Below are 19735 nucleotides of genomic sequence, written 5' to 3'. Positions count from 1 at the left end.
ACCTAATCTTCTATAACAAAAAAAAATCATGTATTAAAAAATAATATTATAAATAATATATTACTTTCAAATAACACTATTTTCACGATTTTTAAATATTTAATGCTTGCTCTCCATTTTAGCATTTAAATAAATAAATAAATAAATATAAACCCGTATATGCGCATAACTCTATCAAAGCCATCGCTTTTTTTTGGTCAGTTAACAGCCCAATACAAGCCTCTCCATTTCTCCAGCAATGAGGAAAACACATCAGAGAAAGGACATATAGTTCAAGGTGATTCCAGGGACTATGCACCGCATAAATGATTGATTTGAGCAATGGAAAACCCCAAATATTACAAAGCTCATGGGAGAGTCACTCACTGCTGTCGTACTAGACCTGTCGTTTGCCCAGAGGTCCAAGGCAGTACATCAATGTCCAAGCATGCACCTTACAAGATGCATCAAGACTCAAAAGAGTTAAATGGGGAGCAAATTCCTGTACAGTTGGCAACGCAGCCCAGATCGAAGTCCCCCTGTCAACAAGGATAAATTAGAAATATTAAATCAAGGATTTATTCGCATAGATTCAACTTCAATCACCAAACAACGGATGGTCTAACTCTGCATAGCTTTTTCACTAGCATGCATTATGCTCTTAAAGGTCAATAATCATGCAGTCTGTAATCGACATACCAAGGAAATAAGGTCAAATATAAATTGTGCTAAATTACATTCGTTGAGCAAGTTCAAGCTAGTAGATGGCCATCAACTGAAATGCTCGTCACAATGGAGGACCTGTATCCCCCGATCCCAATGGTAAGAGAAAAAGATTCTAATGAGAAGACAAAGTAAATACACCCTTAAGCTCTACTGCTAGATCTTTCAAAAAAGGACTTCCCTCAGATCGATTGAGGCTCTCAAGAACGCTTATGCATGTTCTTTTGACAATGTGCATGTAATGGAAACGAATGTGGTAAAAATTTGACAGTATCCCTCGCTGTAAAAAGATATGTTCAGACATTTGTCTTGACACAAACTATGGGACACAAAAACAATGCCCTTGTGAACATTTGTGTGAAATACGAAATAGTAGGTCGATTTCTCGTTAACAATCATTTTTCTCCATCTTGGATCTAATATACTGAAAATCTCAAGAGACAATAAAGCCGTGCAATTGAATCAGAAAGACGGTAGACAAAGTGAGTAGGTACTATTGCACTTCATGATAGTCACATGACTGCCTATTGGAAACTTTCTAGGACAAGAATAAAGCAGACAATGTTCAATAGCCTGTTGAGCAATAGAGAGAATATAAGAATAAGATGAGCATTAGAAACATGTAAATACCTAAGGTCAGGAGGAAGTGGTCAAGAACTGGCTCAAAATATACAAGCATGTTCAAAAAAGATTTATTTATGACCAAAGACCAAACTAAGTAGCTCAGATTTGTATCTAAAAGTTGGGAAAAGTGGGCCTAAGATAACACAGATGAATTCTTTGAAAAGATTCAAAAACCTATCAATGGTGAAAAACTCTCTTCCAATAGTAATGAATACAACTACATGCATAAAACAAACATCAAATACTGGAGACACACAGTAATGCCTACAATTCTTGTTATATGGTCACAGAAGTACAGTCACCTGCCAAATTAGCTGTTTCCACCGAATTCCATCCTTAAATGAATTATCAAGTTAATGCATCTAGAACTAATATATCAATGAATCTGCTAAGCACTTGTCAGGATTTTCTCATGTCTAATCAAAGGTAAGGCCTGTCTAAAGATATAAAAAATTGCATCAATCAACTCGCAAGTCAAGCAGTAAAAATATACAGCAAGTTCAGTTATGAATTTTTGAACATGAGATGCATAATCTCAACTTGTTTGCCAGTACTAATAAATTGATAAATATCTAAATGTAGAATTTGGCTGTTTTCGTGCATCTACTTATGGAGGTTCTGACAGAACTATAACACCAGGTATTATATCCTTGGTGAACTTCAAGAAATCCTCATATCTGCTTGCATACATATAGTCCAAGAAAACAATTCAAATGAGAAAGAATACAAAGGATGAGAGCATTATGATAAACCTCACCTGGTTAAACAACTAGGTGATAGATTTGCCAGCCCACTCCCGTTCTCGTCGCTTAAGCTTCGCTTGCATCCTGTTAAATTTTTCTTTACCTTTCTCTAGAAGAGGATCAACCACTACGTATTCATTTGGATCATCTTTCCTTGCCATATTATCCTGTGAGCAGTTTGCAAACTTAGTACATTGGATATATATAAAAAAAAATTAAAAAACAAACAAACAAACAAACAAACAAACAAGAACAAGAAGAAACAGGAGGAAGAGGAGGGTCAATAAGATGGTGTAAGTACCTTTTCAGAAGACTCAGGTATGAACTTCAACTTGGCTGTCATCCATCCTGACTCATCTTCCTTGTCATTGCCCTTAGAATCACTACTGCCAGGTCCAGAGAGCTTGGCATTGATACCCTTTTTGAACCTCTCCAGCTTCGCTAGTGTCTGGAATGAAAAATTTCCCTGAATAAGTCAAACTATAACCAAAGAAAGGAAAAAGATGCATGCACTTTTAACTTGTAAAATAAGCCTATTAGTATTAAGAAAGAGAGGTGCTTCCGACTTTTAAGAATGATAAAGATATTTGACAAAATCTTGTGAGAACTTATCGACTAGAGGAGGCAAGAACGTCAAACCATAAAATACCTTGCTCATTAGCCAAAATGCAGAGATGGTATGACATTTTCATTAAATCAAATATGTTTTTTGTATCCTAATAAAATAGAAGATGGATCTTCTTCATTAAATCATAGAACAAATTAGATGAAACTAATATGATACCAGGAAAGTTCACACATACATCTTCTTCACGACCATGAAGCCTACGCTTCTTCTGTTTCCGCATCTCTCTTTCTTGGTCAGCATGACCAAGTAGCTGTAATTCAACATCTGCTCTGGCTATACGTTCAGCCCTAGCTTCTGAGCCAATGCCCTTTTTCTTTATAGATAGTTTTTCAACCTTTGTAATTTGGCCCTCAGTAACATCGGCATTGCTCCTGCATAGCATTAATTAGAGCATACCAGGGAATGATCCACAATGATTAGCTCTATATGCTAGAGAACCTCAATATATACGGAAAAATCCCAATACATTTGGTTCACCACAAATTATTTGTTTCAATCTAATTTCTCAACCATATCGATCCTACTTGTTATTATTCAATTTGGAGGCCAATTTTTAGCATACTATCCTTGTCCAGCACAAAAAGGACGGCAAGTTCTGGCATGCTACCCTTATCCAGCATAAAAAGGAAACCAAAACGATAGCCTTTTTAAACAATGGAACGAGGATGACAAAGCAGCTTTAATCAATGTCTAGGCACAAAAGAAATGATATGAAATGCACATGCAGTCTCAAGAATGAGATGAGATTTTCTTTTAGTGATGATGCCTTCCAAAAATAATAACCACAAATCTTGCACAAAAGATATAAGCACTGAAGCCCAAGTGAAGTTAAGGAAACAAGACAGATCACATTTTGTGTAATTTACTTTCTACTTATTTTAACACCTACAACCTTAATAAGAACTAAAATATTAATAGCCTACCTCCAATGTATTTGTGGTGGTTCAAAATCCAAACAGATGGAGATTGAGAACATGTCATGGTGCATTAAGCGGATGCAACATGGAATTTTTCTTAGATTTTAATATAGGTGTCAATTTTTTGTTTTCTATTTGTTTCCACTTATTTTTAGTTTTTAGTAGTACTTTAAAATCAAAGGTTGAGACTAAAAGATCTCATATTTTAATTGTTAGCTTATGAGACCAATTTAATTGTAGCAATACTCTCCACAGCACTGCTTCAGCCACAGTAACCGTGAACAGTAACCAGGCCTTATTATGGGCAGTTTTGGGATTTTGAAATAGAGTCGAATTAGGTTTATCTTTTCTTATAAAAAAGGAATTCTTAAGTTTCATGTAATCAAAGTTTACTCAGATTATGAACGGAAGAATGGAATCTTTGGTTTTCTTTACTCTTATGGTGTGATTCTGCATCGAAGATGTGAGGCCTTCAAACCCTAGGTGTGATTCCTAGTGAGTCCAGTATTATCCTGCCTCTCCTTTTGCTACTTTCTACTGTCTTCAGTTTTGCTTCTATTCTTTATTTTCTGTGGCCTGGTTGTTCTACCGTTGCTGCTGTGAACTAATCTGCAGCAGAACCATACTAGACCCTTAGAGCATGCGGACCTAATGCAGAAAACTACTCCCCTGCCATTGTGCCATTATAGTCGTGTGTGGAAGGCAAACAATCACCTGTCAGGGTCTATTTTCAGGTCAGATCAGGGCTATGTCCAAGCATGCCTTGTTCTGGCATAGCAGCAAGCCTAACAGCCTTCCATCACAACCTGTGGTTGATCCCTGCAAACCCTCGCCTTGCTGCCCCTAAACCACTAGTTCCACATATCTGTAGTACTGCAGAATCAAATCTGATGTTACTGTCTTTGTTATTTCTCCTTAAATCTATCCCTTATAATCCACCAACGGACCCCTCTGTCTAGCCAAAAGCACAGCTGATTGCTTTGCTGTATTTAAAACCCTTAACTTACTATTGCACTGGAATTCCCAGCAACCGATAGGTTTAAGCCTTGCTTCTCTAGACCCTGTAGACCCCTACAGTCTAGAATGTCCTACATCACAAACTCACTGTTAGAAATGCAAATTCTCCCTCAGCCACTGGAAGCAAGAACTGAAGCATTTGACAAGTATCTAATATTCCGGCACCTATCCAACTTCAATTCTTTAAGATGGACATCTAACTCCAGGTAGCATGGATCAGAAATGTACTAAAGGTTCTTAGGGTTAAAAGGCATTTAAAAGAAAATAAAAAGAAAATGCAAATCAACAGGATGAATCTCTCAGATGGAAGTAATAAAAGGAGCAGTACAGAACATGGCTACAAGATCAAGCCAGGATTGATTTACTTAGGTCGAGATCAACCTCAAACAATCACCTAGATTTCTCTGAAAGGAAGCCGACTCTCGTTCTTTGGACCAACCAACCTATGACCGAAAAGAGAAAAAGTAAAAAGTGGAAGACTTTAGAATGGGTTTGAGCTTCAAATAACCAGGCAAGATCAATTGGACCAACTAACAAGTCATTGCTGAAACTCACATAAAGTAGTTTAATAAATTTAGGAAAGAAAATTCCTGTTAAATGTTTCAAGATCATGAAGAGGTTGAGAAATGGAGATATCACCTAATGGATGCAATGTTCATAACAAACAGTTTGTAGAAAACACAACATTCAGAAACATGACAAGATGGCTAGTGGCTGTCCATAAGTATCGTAACTATTCGCAATGAGGAAGATTTAAGTTAATCTATTGGATAACATAGGGCACAGATCCAGAGAAACTAATGAGAAACCACAACGGCTCAAAGTCATGTAATTCCGACAATTTTTCAATGGTTGAGCAGCAAAGAGAGAATGAAATCTCATTTTGTATGTAAACAACAAGACCATCAATGGTAAAGAGGAAACTTGATAAAATAGTAATAATAGGGTCGCCAACATAAAGCAGAAAAACTTTAAGTGAAAAACCAAAATGGACACTCCCATGCTTTTACCGTGGAACATGAGCTACAATAAATGCAATTAATGTAGTCAATAAAGTATTCAATAGTGAAGCACAACATCTCAACAGACAGGCACGGTTGTACAAATGAATGCAATGTATTATGTATATGGTAGGTGGTCCATGACAATATGTGCCATTCAACAAATACTACTTAGAGGATTACCAACATGATAAACAAAAGTGTATTGTGCACATCCATATCCACCAGCACTGGATCAAATTCCAAATATACAAAATACCAGATGATCGACACATGTCAAAATATACTTATATTGACATTAAAATTTCTTATGATTAGTCTGTCAGTTTGATTTCTCAAGATAGTTTAATACAATTGTCAGATTACTCATGAGCAAAATGTGTAAAGTGCCTTAAAGGAAAAATCAAACATTCAGTTAGACTATTCCAAGCACATCTACTTATCATTAAAAAATAAACATGTTAGAAGCATAGATATTGCTAGTGTATCTAGCATGTTTTTGTGTGACTTGTGAACATGTTTCTTATTTCTCCGTCCAAGGCAAGCCAGATGTCAGCATGACACAATGCAGTACAATAACCCATCACTGACCAACATAAACACTACAAGAAGATGATTAAATCCTTGATGTCTCACACATCAGCTACATTAAAAGAAAGAAACTGGATAAGAATTAATGAAAGTTCAAAGTTTTTGTACATGATCAAGTTAAAAAAATATTCATTAAATAATTGTGGTGACTCAAACAAGGTGTAAGAAACGAAAACAGAATATCTAAACATAAGGAGATGAGAACTCAAGAAACACATCAAAACTTGAAAAACATAGAATAAGAAAAATTTAAGATATCAGCACATAGCTAGATTGGGAGCGATACCTTGAAAGTGATACTTCACGATCCTTCTGAGTAGATTTATCTGCAAAAAATTAGAGCCCAATGTATCAGAATCTATCCACATCAATGTTTATCGACCCGGGTGAACGGGTTGACTCGCCCAACCCATCTCCCATGACCTTTGGTGGGTTGGGTCACCCAGAACCCACTCTTCCCAAAAACCAGTTTGACCTAAGAACAGATTGAATTGCCTGACCCATCACCCACAACCTCTAGCAGGTTGGGTCATTTTAAGACCCACTTCCCACAAATCTGTTTGATCCGTTGGGTCAAACAATTGAACTGATCAGTCCGGAATGAGTTGACCCAGTTCCCACCCACCCCAAGTTAAAAATGCATTTAAAGTAAAAATGAATGAGGAAAGAAATTAAAAGGGCTCCTTTCCCTTCGATGCCCGAGTTTTGCTTCTCAATCCTCTTCTATAGTTCTCCACCCTTTGTCGAAGGCAAGGGAAGAGGACTGGTTGTAGGAGGATTTTTTGAGGTGACATGATCCAAGGAGATTCAAGCCAATGCAGCTACATCTAACAGGATTTCAAGTGGGGAGACCAGATCAGTGGCTTTCAAGACGATGCAGCCATATCAAATTTGATTCAAGGCCAAGCAACACAATTTGATGAAAGCGGAAGCCTGTGGTGGGAATCAAGGCTAAGCGGTAGGGACCTGATGGGGATCCAGGAGAGGAGGTGGAGATCCGGCAAGAACCGTGACGAGAAGCAAGCACGGAATACATGCCTAAACCTAACCTCCTCAACCTCTTCGTTTTTTTCTTTTTTGGTGACACTGAGGTTGAATTGTGAAGCAACAAAGGGGCATGGATCAATCCGGATATATGAGAACTAAAATGGGAGTTGGATGGTCGAATCATAGGTGAGCCACGGTTGAACCATGTATTGGTGACCAGCACCATAATGGTTGTTCCAAACACTATCCAGATCTATCTAACCACTCAATCACCTGCCTAACATACAAGATATGCCTGAATCTATGATGGAAACCACATATTTTTAGGACTCACACTTTTCAATACTTAAATATGAAAAAGCTAAACATACACCCGATTCCAGATTTTGGACTCATGGCAGTTTGATGTGAAAAATTTTCATGAAGTAATGGAGTTCCACGCAGCTGATTCTGAACCAGTGTTCTTAATCCCTCACATGCAACTAAAGGTAATTTTAATCCCAGCAATTTCCTGATCTTTTTCAGGAATTATAGTCAACTAACAAATTGTAACCCTGACTATGAGATTATTTACATTTTAGAGAACTAGTTTCATATAACGTTTATAATTAAGAATCCAGTGTAGGCAACATCTCAATGGAAATTTTGAGCATAACCCTGGAATTCAATAAGCCAACTTATGCAACTGCGAGTTTTTGCGGCACCACCTCTCATGCAATATGGTGTAATGTTTGAGTGAAAGGGCAGCAAATAGATGCATACTTGGTATTAGGGTTTGAGTAGCTAAGCCAATATTGCCAATTGAATAGGTGAACAAAAATGGGATCAATAGTTCAACAAGTTACCATCGTAGAGCATAAATATAGCTGGTTTCAGACCTTGAAAGAAAGAATTTGGATTAGGATTCAGCATGGCCCACAAAAATCAAATTTGGTCTGATCAAGAATACCCGAAAATTTCAAAGTTGGTCTGGTCAAGCATACATTATCCTAGAAATTTCAAGTTGAAATCAGGCCAAGAGTGGTCCATACAAGTAAATCAGCAGACCTACATTTTTTCTGCTTTGAGTATTTTATTGTCTTCCACATTATTTCCTCTTTCTAATGGAGTTTTGTCATCAACTTATCCACCTAAAATGAAAAGGAGACAACATACTTCTTCTTGTACTCACTTCTATTTAACAAATGTTCGTGCCATTTACCAAAAATCAGTATTAAAGAAAAATGTTCATGAGAACTAACCAGCTAGTCTATATAGGCATCGTATTATTTGTTTCAAAAAAAAATTATACACTTCATGTTGAATAGGAGCAAAGACTTGTACCAAGAGAAGGGAAAAATGCTAGCATTGGCAAAGGATGTATCCTCATCACGTTCCTTGTATAACAGAATGGAAAGCAACGCATAAGTGTACAGTACCAGTGGATGACTTTTCATGAGTGCTGATATCTCCCAGCTCCCTGCGCTTTCTCAGAATTTGCAAACGCATCCGTTCATCAAACTTTGCCTCATCATCATCGCTATGATCATAAGTGTCAGGATAATTAATTTCTGGATCTTTCGTAGAATCACCTTTCTTGGAGCTTAAAACTTCTCTGACAGATAAATGAATATCCTTTTTCTTTTCTTGTTCTGCTGAAGTCTGCATGTTAAAAAATAATCAATACTTTCTTGTTTGGCTTTGTTCAGTGCAATAACAAAACAATATAGTATTTTTTATGATTACAAACTATAGTAAGAACCACAATGACAAGTCCATCCATGTTATGTCCAAGAATAACTGACAATCTGCAAAGGTAAAAATAGGAATGTGAAATTTCAGGATAGAATGGTTCTAAATCTAGTACAGTAGTTTCTCACCAATGGTTCTTTTTGCCGTTCTTCTTTGAGAAAACGAGGATCATCTAATACATCATGAATACTCTTAATCCTATCCTTTATATCTGCTGCCTCTTTTTCATCCTCTTCTACTTCTTCTCCAAAAGATAGCACATTTAGCTGCCTATTTGATGCAAGTTATATTAGCAGAGATATCTTATAACTAAGTTAGTTATGATGATATAAATTGGTACATGAAGAATGGATGTACTTATACGGTCCATAAAATTGAAGCAGTAAGATGCAAAAAGTACGTACTTAACAGCTTTCTTCTTCTCTTGTCCCTCAACATCAACCTTGCTCCAAGACTGAGGCTTCTCAGGCACCTTCCTTGGGACTATATCATCAAATGGATTCCAAAGTACCTAAACAAGTTTCAAAGACAAATATTTTTAACTAAGGGAATTAATATATGATGGACTAATTATCTAAACAATCATAAAGCAAGAAAGTCATGAACTAAAGTACTGGGGTTACAAACTGAATCTACGCATGTGAATTCTTAGAGTAAGAGAAAATCGCAATATGTAGTCTGAACTAGAACAAGTAAGCAAATTTCACACTATATGTAAATACACTGAAAAGAACATAAAATAGGGAACATCCAGAGGTATCGAGCACTACACAGCATACAAGACATGTTCAAAATATCCTTTGATATCATTTTAGGGAAACAAAGAACAGGACAAAAATTTGCTGCAATGAATAATTGAATGATATGCAAAGATATAAAAATAGCAATTAAAAGAAAGGTTCTTTTACCAGATTTTCTTGGAAAGATAGGAATTAAAATATATTTGCAACAATTCAAAATGAGAATTTTGGAAGAGCATGCATTAATAATAAGCCAATCCAGTCTACCCACTACTCCTTTCATTTATTCACCTTATACCTGCTTTTATGTAATGGGCCATTAATATTTAAGATTGGATGTAAGGAGCCCTATATATGACTAAGGTCTCCACCTGTGAGTAAGAGCTAAAAATTTTAGGCTTTCCTCCTCAGTTGGCACAGCACTCATATTTTGATGACAATGACAAACAAACTCCAATGTAGAAACATGTGGTTCCTCCACTCCAACCAATCCTTTTCTTGTTGTTTTTTTATCTCTTTTCATTATCTTACATCCCAGCCTTCCCCCATCATGCTTCCTCAACCTAAGATGATGTCAATCCCAAAGGCATTTTGAATCCAACTTAAGTGCCTCAATATTTTAATAAGAAGCTAATTCATTGCAATAACCCATTTTTTTTGCAATTTGTTGGGTAAAATAAAGTTGCATGTTGATTTGCAAATATAACAGAAAGCCAAATCCATAAAAACCTACCTCAACAGAAAGGATCTTTGGAGGTGGGTATAAAGGTCGATCATCCTTATCAGTCTCAACATCGCCCAACCGAAGAAGGTTATATATTGAATCCCCAGTGACCTGTAGATATTGGGGTTTCAGTTGGAACTATAATTTAAATAGTCAGAAAGAGATGAAAAAAGTAGCGGTCATCACCTTTCCAAAAATTGTATTCTTTCGATCAAGCCAATCACATCGATCTAATGTTACAAAGAACTGGCTTCCATTTGAATGTGGTGAGCCGGCATTTGCGCATGCAACTAAGCCCCTATGGTTAAATCTCAAACGAGAGTGGAATTCATCAGCAAACGTACTTCCATATATGCTTTCACCACCTACGAGTTGGAAAACATGTTACATGTCAACGCTCTTGAAGATGACCTATCCATATTGATCATAGAGTCTAAATCCCACAATTAGAACCTAATTAAATTAGCCAAAAAATAAACAAAATTATGTACATTACCTAATAAAATAATAAAGTATGTGCAAAGAACTCCTACAACAGCATTTAAACACTAGTTAGTCTCCTAGGACTTTCAGCGCACTTAGAGTGCCATCAAAGGCCTTGATAGCAAGATCATTACTCTCCTTTTATTTTTGCGGAAAAAAAAAGATACATTGTGTGATTAATAAAAGACCATGTTAATATTAGAAAACCAAGAAACAGCAATAAAAAGGTTTGCCAGAATATCAAGATAGAATCCAAAAAATAGTCCAAGATCAGCACCCAATAGATCGAAACCCCAGTTCTCAAATAAAAAGGAAGTTGTGATGAAGTCCCACAACTTTAGCAAGCCTCTAAGATAAAGATAGAGCACCTCTTTTTCCTGACTCTTCTAATCTTTTTGTGATGCTATTTCCATTGTGAAGCAAAGCAATGTAAAATAGCATACCCTAAAAACTGAGTCATTTCTCATGGCTAACCCCATTCCTCATTGTCTACTAAATATCATGTCCTAAGTCAAGATTGCTTTAACTGATTCTTGGATCATCTAAACGAAGCCTATAATCTTGATTTGCAACATAGTGATAAACTATAACCATCATTGCAACTGCAGGCAATCTTCTTTGATGAAACTCCTTTTTTCTCACAAAAAGAAGAAAATGTTGAATTGGTCTACGTGGTCTCAGATTCTTAATGAAGCTTATAACCCTAAAACCTGATAGAGTAACCATCAACCCTAATCTCACAAACTAACCAACAAACAAAAGCAAAAAACATTTGAGTTTCAAGCATCTGATCTTACACCGTCAAAGAAAGAAAAATCTAATCTTCGTTGACTTTGTCTACAATCCCATCTAATCGGCCCTAAACAATTCTTGGATTATTTTTGTCAAAGAAGACGGAAAAAATCAAGAATTTCGCTACATCATGTGTGATTCTCAACTAAGCTTACAAGCCTAATTCCCACAGCCCTAATCTCACTAATACAAAACAAGAGAAAAATAAGGGGGAAAAAGATCAATTGATGTTCGACGAGGAAAAGAGAGCAAGAGAAGGGGAAAGAGGGAAAGGAAAGAAGCGGTACCGGAGCCGGTGCCGGTGGGATCGCCGCCCTGGACGATGAAGGATTTGATGACGCGATGGAAGATAGTGCGGTCGTAGTATCCCTCGAGGCACAGCTGGACGAAGTTGCGGACGGCCTTGGGGGCTTCCTTCGGCCACAGCTCGATGTCGAGGGGCCCCAACGTCGTGTTCACCACCACCTTTCCCTTCGTCGGCGGCTCCAACACGTACACCGACGACATCGCCGATGCCCCTCTCCTTGCCGATCCAACTCTTGCCCTTGGGTTGCCTTCACACACACACACACACACATGCACGCACACACGCACACATATAGCTCGAACTCAGCCGATATAATCGTCCGTTATCCTGCCGTCTTGTGGTTCGGATTCGAACCGGGCCGGTTCCGACTGCCGTTTTGGGTTCGGCTATGCATCTCATCTTTGAGAACGAGATCGGGTTGTTTTTTCAGCATAAGCACAGCCAACAAAGCTAAAAGATAGAAGATGGCTCAAATGTAGAAAAATAGATAAATTATATGTCCAAAAGATCTCTCCAAAGTGTTGGACAGTAAACGAAGCAATTCAGTCAGTCACCTTGTTCACCTTCCACTATACATGCAAGGCCTGGAAGACGCTATACTCCCTCATCAACCAATGAATATCGCATGGCAACGGGCGTTCCTCCCCCCTCCATCCCTCATTCCGTATCCATTCGATCACAACGACTGAGTCCTCTTCAAAGACGATGCTCCTAACCCCCAACATCCATCTCGCGTAGGAGATTCCCTCCTATGCTGCCCTAAGCTCTACCCCAATAGTTGATACCTCGAAAGTGTGCCACAATATATATAGTTGCGGTTGTCTTCTTTAATAAAATCGCCCGGTACTGATGTTTCCTTGATTCCTTATTAATTATCCAATCTCGGGAGATATTGGGAGAGGGAAAGCGGGCTTTCCCTAATCCTTATAGCCTGGTATATTCTTGTGATGCATGAGAATGTGTAACTAACTAGAAGCAAATATTCCACACACTTACAACTTTTGTTTTGTTTTATATTGCAACTTCTCAAAGATTATATGATTATTTTTTGATTTCATGGATCGATTATGATGGCAATTGGCATCTAATGGAAATGTAACCCAGGGGTTGTCAAATAAATGGAATTGGAATATCCTGAAACAAAAATATTCTGTGGTTCCTTGCTACTTCGCATTGCCAAATAGGTGATTAAGTGTATAAGCATCCACAAGTTTCAAGCACGGCCTCCAAAATTTAAAACAGGAACATAGCATATATTTTTATATGCAACATTTAGATGTTTATTCAGAAAAGAAAATCTGAAAAGAAAAGTAGATGGATATATCATACATGATGCCTAACAAATAAAATAATAGATCATGGATGGCTTTGCAAGTTGTTTAAGTTATTCATTAGGATTCTTTAGGACTATCTAAAATATATTAAGTCACTTAAATTGATAATTAATCATAATAATTTTATATTAAGAATAAAATGGCACATAGCTGGAGATTAAGAGTGTTCAACGTAACCCTCCATAATAAGTGCCCAGTGTCAGCACTTTTGGTTAAAAGTTAGGAGGACTCTTCGAAAGTACAGTCTCCAGCTGTTTTATATCCTCTCTTGTTGTGACCGGATGTTCAAAAGTGTCAAAAAAAAAAGCACTTCTAGAATCTTTAAAAACAGTGTCCAGGTAACATAGCTTCTCGAACGAGACAAAATGAAACCAAAGAATATCATAGAAACATTGTCACATATTTTAATGGGGTTCTAGAGGGAATTGATATCTATTAGGTTGGGTCTCCTGTTACTTATTGAACTGTTAAGAGGCAAGGCAGTTTAGTTGTAATATAAACTAATGGAGGGAAACCTAGATTGCTTTACCACCTTTGCTTGTCAAACACAGCCATGTTTTAATACCAATTACCAATACAAAATCTGATGCTTTCTTCATGAATGGAGGAAGATGGTATCACCTTACCATGGCGGTCAAAATATCACTTCAATAATGTTCACCTAAAAGATGAGATTTTTTTCCCCAAATCAACAGAAATCCTCATACGGGACTGTTCTTATGTACATACTGCATCCAAAGTAGTCTTCAATGCCTTCCTAAAACTCATTGAAAGTTCTTGTGATTCGCATAAGAATGTGCCAAACAAATAATTCGATAAAATTCATGAAAAATATTGCCTTCGCATCATCGATCGAGGTTAAGCGATCCAGACCATGACAGAAACCTCAGCCACCAACCCCTTTTTCCCCAAAACAAATGCAACACTAATCAGCCACAAAATATATTTATTCTTTTACCACCAAACTTGGTCCTCATTGTCTTGTGATTAATTCATCCTTCAGCAGTTCAATACATGGAAATTTCTGCCTAGAGTCTACCAAGTTAGACTTGGACTCTGATGGTTGGAGAGCTGCATTATTTAGTATTCTAGAAGTGCAGACAATTCTTCTGACAACAAAACCTCCATGCACAAGCAAACTTTTGTTTGTCCTCCTATTCCAGATGGGAATCAAAGAACATCAAGACCTAAAATGCCCAATGCATGAAAATTAAGGCTAGTTATGCATAGAAATGACAAGGAAAAGTGGATGCAATTTTCATTATTGTATAACTCCAAAAATGTTATGCTGTAGCCAACACTGTTATTAGACATTCAAGCATAAAAACCATTCAGTAGCTTCCGAATACATAATACCCTGTCCTGGTTCCGGTATTCGGTGGCAGCTAAATACCCATTGAAATGCAGGGATCCAAGAAGCACAGAATTCCATAGCAACTTATGTTAACAATGATCAATGCAATCTTGGTATAAAAAGAATAATTATAACACGAATTTCTTCAGCATCTTCATCCAAGCAAACCCCCAATACAATGTTAAAACTTTCTCCATCTCTGTAACCAATCTTAATTTCTTCTAAGTTCTAACCTAACAAAATCTCGAGACCTATCTATCAGTCAGCGATGGGCAATCAATCGAACACCTTTCCATGGCGGCCCCACAACCAATATAATTCGAATTAAGCTAAAATTCTGCACTGTTCGGCGACGAAGAAAAAAGAAATGATAGCCTGTGAAGCAATCAGAAGAATGCGGTTCCGGCGAGGCCATGATGCAGCAAATTGTGGGCAAGGTTGTCTCTAGCTTGCATGGAACTCGCCGACCGGAGGCTGTGCTCCGGCACCATTTCATCGTCGACGAGCTCAAACGTCAGCGCCGGATCCATCTCCTCGTTCCTAATTTCACAAATGTTGTGGAGAACGCAGCACGCCCCGAGGACGACCGGCAAGTCCTGCAATTTGACCTCGGTGCGGCGCTGCAAGCAGCTCCACCGGCCCTTGAGCCTCGCAAACGCGTCCCTGGCAACCCGCTGCACCTCGCCGATCTTCTCGTTGAAGGCGTGCTGCGTCCAGGTGAGGTTCTGGTGGGTGTAGGGGACTAGGACCCAGTCCATGAGCGGGTAGCCGGTGCCGCCGACGACCCAGGAGTTCTGGAGCAGGCCGGCGGAGGCGCGCTTGTAGAGCGCCGACTGCTCGAGCACCTGGTCGTCGGGCATGGAGCCGGGCCAGCCTATGCAGACGTCGGTGAAGACGCCGTCGGGGTTGACGACGCCCTGGACGGTGATGGAGTAGGAGGTCTTCTGGTTGCGCTCGGTGTGGCGGCGGTTGAAGTAGGCGGCGACGCTGATCTTCGGGGCGATGATGGGGATGTGGGTGGTGTACATGGAACCCACCACGTTGGGGATCCCGGAGAGGGCCTCGAAGCGGGCCTTGATGGCGGCGGCGGCCGCGTCGTCGGGCCACTGGAGGAAGCGGGGCATCAGAACGGTCTTGATGGCAGAGCACACCTCGAGCACGAGCTTGTGGCAGGTGGAGATGCCGAGGCCGAAGCGTTTCGACACCAGGCGCAACGGCTCGCCGGTGGCCAGCCGCCAGATGCACACCGCAACCCGCTGCCGGACCGGGATCGCCGCCCGGAGCATCGTGTCCTCCTTCGCCACCGCCGAGCCCAGCTCCTCGCAGATCATGTCGAACGTCGCGCGCCCCATCCGGAACGCCTGCCGGAACTCCGCCTCCGGGTAGTCCGGGTGGCTGCACTGGTCCCACCAGGCACGGGATCGGTCCTTCACCCAGAGCCGCCGATGGTGGTGCTGGCCTCCCCCACCGACGGCGGCGGCGTCGGCTGCGGAAGGGGAGGAGCCGCTAGCGACGGTGGCAGCGGCGGCGGTGGCGGATGCGGCGAGGCGGGAATTCTCCGAGCGGATAGAGTCGGAGTCGTCGAGGTCCGAGAAATGGTCCTGGAGGCGGGAGTAGTACTCAAGCATGGCCTGGGACTTGCGTCGGTGGTTGGCCTGGAGGAGGGAGAGGTCGCGGCGGGCGGCTTCGTCGGAGGCCCGCCGGTCGGACTCCTCCTGGGCGTCGAGGACCGCGAGCGACGTCAATAGCTTCGCAATCGACCTCTTCTTCTTCTTATTATTATTATTCTTATTCTCTTCATCCTCCTCCCCACCACCGCCGCCATCGTCGCCGCCACCTTCATCTCCACCATCTCGTCGTCTCCGCTTCTTCGCCATGTCGACCGAGGGGGACGAAGAAGGGGGGAAGGAAGCTGGGGCGTCTTGCAAGGAGGAGAAGTAAAAGGAGAAGTCGTCCTCAACTAAGGGGAGGAGGAGGGGGTTGGTGGAAGTCGGAGTGGGAGATGATTTCATAAATCGCCCAACGCGTGCGTTTGGTGGCGTTGCAAAAGGAATTGGAAAACTCGGATGGCGAAAGGAAGAAAGAGTAGCTGAGCAAATGGGGGACGGTAATGTGAACGGTGACGGTAATATATAATATATACGTTGGGGGAGCGACACCGTGTGTACGCGTTTTGGTGGAGCGTTGCAAGGAAGGAAGCGGGCCGGTGGGGGGCCGCCGACTGGCGAGTTCCAGTAAACCGCGGGCCACGCGGCTAAGGGCGATGGAGGGAATAGCTTAAGACAACGGCCGCCTGCGATTGAGACAAATGGTTCGGCAAAGGAGTGATGTCAGGTGATGACGTGTTGCCTGTGGTGTAGGTTAGAAGAAGGGGAACGAGGGAGCAGCTGAACGGGTTCCGTGTCCGTGTATACGCGTTAGGCAGCGAAGGGACGAGGGGAGTTGCGTTGAGATTCTGGCCAGGTGGTATGAGGGATGGGAATGTGAGAGGGGTCAAAAAAGGGTAACATGTTGTTTCCAGGGTCTAATTTTAAATTATTAGAAGACCAGCGTTTGTTTTTTATATGGATCGGTTTGGGTCGGGTTGGTCTAGAAGTTTTAACTTTTTTATGATACGTGATGAGTTCTTTTTTTTCCTTTTTTTTTTTTGATACAAGTGCATGTGATCAGCTTAAAGGAGATGGAATATTTGATCCTGATCCTGTAACGCGGACTGAGGAAGTGTTTGTTGACTCCACATTGCTCGATTGAGTAACACTGCTTTTTTTTTGGATTACGTCTCCTGCCATCCTTAATTTCCTTCTTTCTTGTTTTTTTTACTTTTTTGCTTATTAGCTAAAACCACCATGGATTTTGTTCTATATATATATATATATATATTGGATGTAAATTAATAAAAGCAGAAAATCAAGAATTTGTGTGACAAAATACTTATGAATAACATTGGAAAGGAATAATTTATGAGTAAGAAATTAGAAAAATAGGGGAAACCTAGATCAAAGGCATGCTATGGACTTCCGTGCATTCCTACCCCTCTCATTCAAGGCAGATGGCTTTAACACTTTCAAGATATATCTGATCTTCAGCTCGACCTAACTCCTCTCTTGAACAGTACGAGCATGTAGAAGCTTTGATCTGATCAACTCTTTTAATTGCCCGAAATTAATAATCCGAAGGTGTATAATATAAAGAAAAATAGTGGCAAAAATAGTGAAAAAAACAAGTAGGTGAGGAAAGAGAAAAGAGAGGGTAGGAGATGGCTATCAGGGAGAGCCTGAACCATAGCTTTTATATATAGGCTATTTAAGAAATGGCTCTAATAGCTGGCTGCTAGACCATAAAGATTGCAATAATGCCTAGGGAGGACACTATTTATTATGGGCTAATAATATCCCCTCAACATCTAGCATGGCCACAAATGCCTCTCTAACAATTGACTCAACAATCCCTACAATAACACTTAATTTTAATATCAAATTAAACACCAAAATAATTATAAAACAAGTCAAAATAATTAAAAGCAAGAGAGAGGCTTCCACACACACACGGCCAGCTCACGATGCGACGCATCACGTGTTGTAGGACCTACTTGTGCCATTATTCGCTCTTGAATGAAGGCTTCAGGGTCAACTTCGATGAATGCATCCTGCAGGACGACAGGAGAGGAGGTGTAGGCTTCGTTATTAGGAGCCTGAATTTTAGGGTGATTGCGGCTAGGAGTTGCCACCTGTTTGATATCTCAATGCCAGGGGCGGAGTTGAGAGCGGCATGGTCTGGTTTGTGCTATGTATGGCATGCCTTGTAGGAGAGAGAGGTCCTTCTGGAGGGGGACTCTGCGACGGTTATTGGGTGGATCTTGTAGGCTTCAGGAGGGATCGACGATTACCACTCACTGCTGAGAGATAGTAGGGCCATAGGCCGTGATGGATTAGTGATCCAGGCGAAACATATGTTCAGAGAGGCCAATGGGGATGCGGATTAGGTGGCTTTTTTTGTTGCCACCTATTCGGGAGACCACCTATGGGTGGGAGAGGACTTACCTAGTGTGCTCTGGGATGTTTTGCTTTTTAATTTTCTTGGTTGTATCCGTACACATTATGTATGATACTTCCATTTCAGCAAAAAAAAAAAAAATAAATAAAGGGTTACCACTATATGTAATACTCGATCCAATTGCAGAATTCCACTCTATGAATAGACTGCTTGTGATTACCTCCAAATGCTTCTTCAACCATAGAGATAGCGAGATTGTTTTTATTGGAGATATTTGATGTAAATGCAACCATCCTAAGACAATGATATAGCCAGTCCAGAAATTTTAGAATGCATAGAAAACAAAGAATATTTTTTTAAAAAAAAATAGATAAATTGGGGTTCTGGAAATAAATCTAAATTAGAATTTATAAGAAACTAATTGATGAGATACTAACATGAGGGATTTTGAAAGGAAGGAGATGTATCGAAGTACCTTGCCAATCAAAAAGATGTAACAAATGCCAATTAGTCGGGGCCTCGATCGAAGATTGACGATTAAGATCCATAGTTCGTCGGTCACTTCCTTCAAGAATTCTAGGAACCATTGATGGTTTGATATATACTACATGATCACTAGGGTATTGAAGATAGGAACATACCATTAGCAGGGTTCTGGTGGTATGATTCCACCAATGATTGACTCCGAGAAGGCCTAGGGCCCTTTTTCCCCATAAGATTGAATGGTATGCAAGAGAAAACAAGGGCCGAAGTTTGGGTATCCTTATTAGCAAGACTTTTGATCTCTCTTTGAAATGACAAGAGTTGGATGCATTCACGTGCATGCATTTGTAAGCAACCCAAAAGTCCATATATCCAATTAAAAGGTACTGGCTAGAGAAACATTAAATACAACTCTATTTGCATTATTTTTTCTAATACAAAACTAAAATATATCGAACTAGCTAAGAAATAAATATTTCAACGTTCGAGTATCTCTAATCAAAAATCAAATTTGTTTAAATAATTAAATATTATCTAACAATATGTACCAAGGAAACATTGAGTTGTTTTGTCCCTTTGCAACT

At 40.0% G+C, this 19735-nt stretch overlaps 2 protein-coding genes across 2 annotated transcripts; both read right to left on the bottom strand.

Moving 5' to 3' along the window:
* Positions 1 to 197: 197 nt before the first annotated feature.
* Positions 198 to 12263, bottom strand: LOC120108743 (peptidyl-prolyl cis-trans isomerase CYP57-like). Its single transcript, XM_039122446.1, has 11 exons — positions 11968 to 12263; positions 10592 to 10770; positions 10415 to 10516; positions 9346 to 9452; positions 9070 to 9211; positions 8629 to 8851; positions 6510 to 6549; positions 2873 to 3068; positions 2371 to 2517; positions 2084 to 2236; positions 198 to 518 (listed from the first exon to the last, which is right to left on the bottom strand). The coding sequence occupies exons 1-10, from the start codon at positions 12185 to 12187 to the stop codon at positions 2096 to 2098; spliced, it is 1497 nt and encodes a 498-aa protein (XP_038978374.1). The 5' UTR covers positions 12188 to 12263; the 3' UTR covers positions 198 to 518; positions 2084 to 2095.
* A 2339-nt stretch (positions 12264 to 14602) lies between these two features.
* Positions 14603 to 17067, bottom strand: LOC120108741 (protein ALP1-like). The gene has a single exon (XM_039122439.1). The coding sequence runs from the start codon at positions 16685 to 16687 to the stop codon at positions 15062 to 15064; it is 1626 nt and encodes a 541-aa protein (XP_038978367.1). The 5' UTR covers positions 16688 to 17067; the 3' UTR covers positions 14603 to 15061.
* Between the last annotated feature and the right edge of the window lie 2668 nt (positions 17068 to 19735).

This window comes from Phoenix dactylifera, unplaced genomic scaffold, assembly GCF_009389715.1.
Source record: "Phoenix dactylifera cultivar Barhee BC4 unplaced genomic scaffold, palm_55x_up_171113_PBpolish2nd_filt_p 001525F, whole genome shotgun sequence".
Taxonomy (NCBI): domain Eukaryota; kingdom Viridiplantae; phylum Streptophyta; class Magnoliopsida; order Arecales; family Arecaceae; genus Phoenix; species Phoenix dactylifera.
This window is presented reverse-complemented; position numbering and strand designations above follow the sequence as displayed.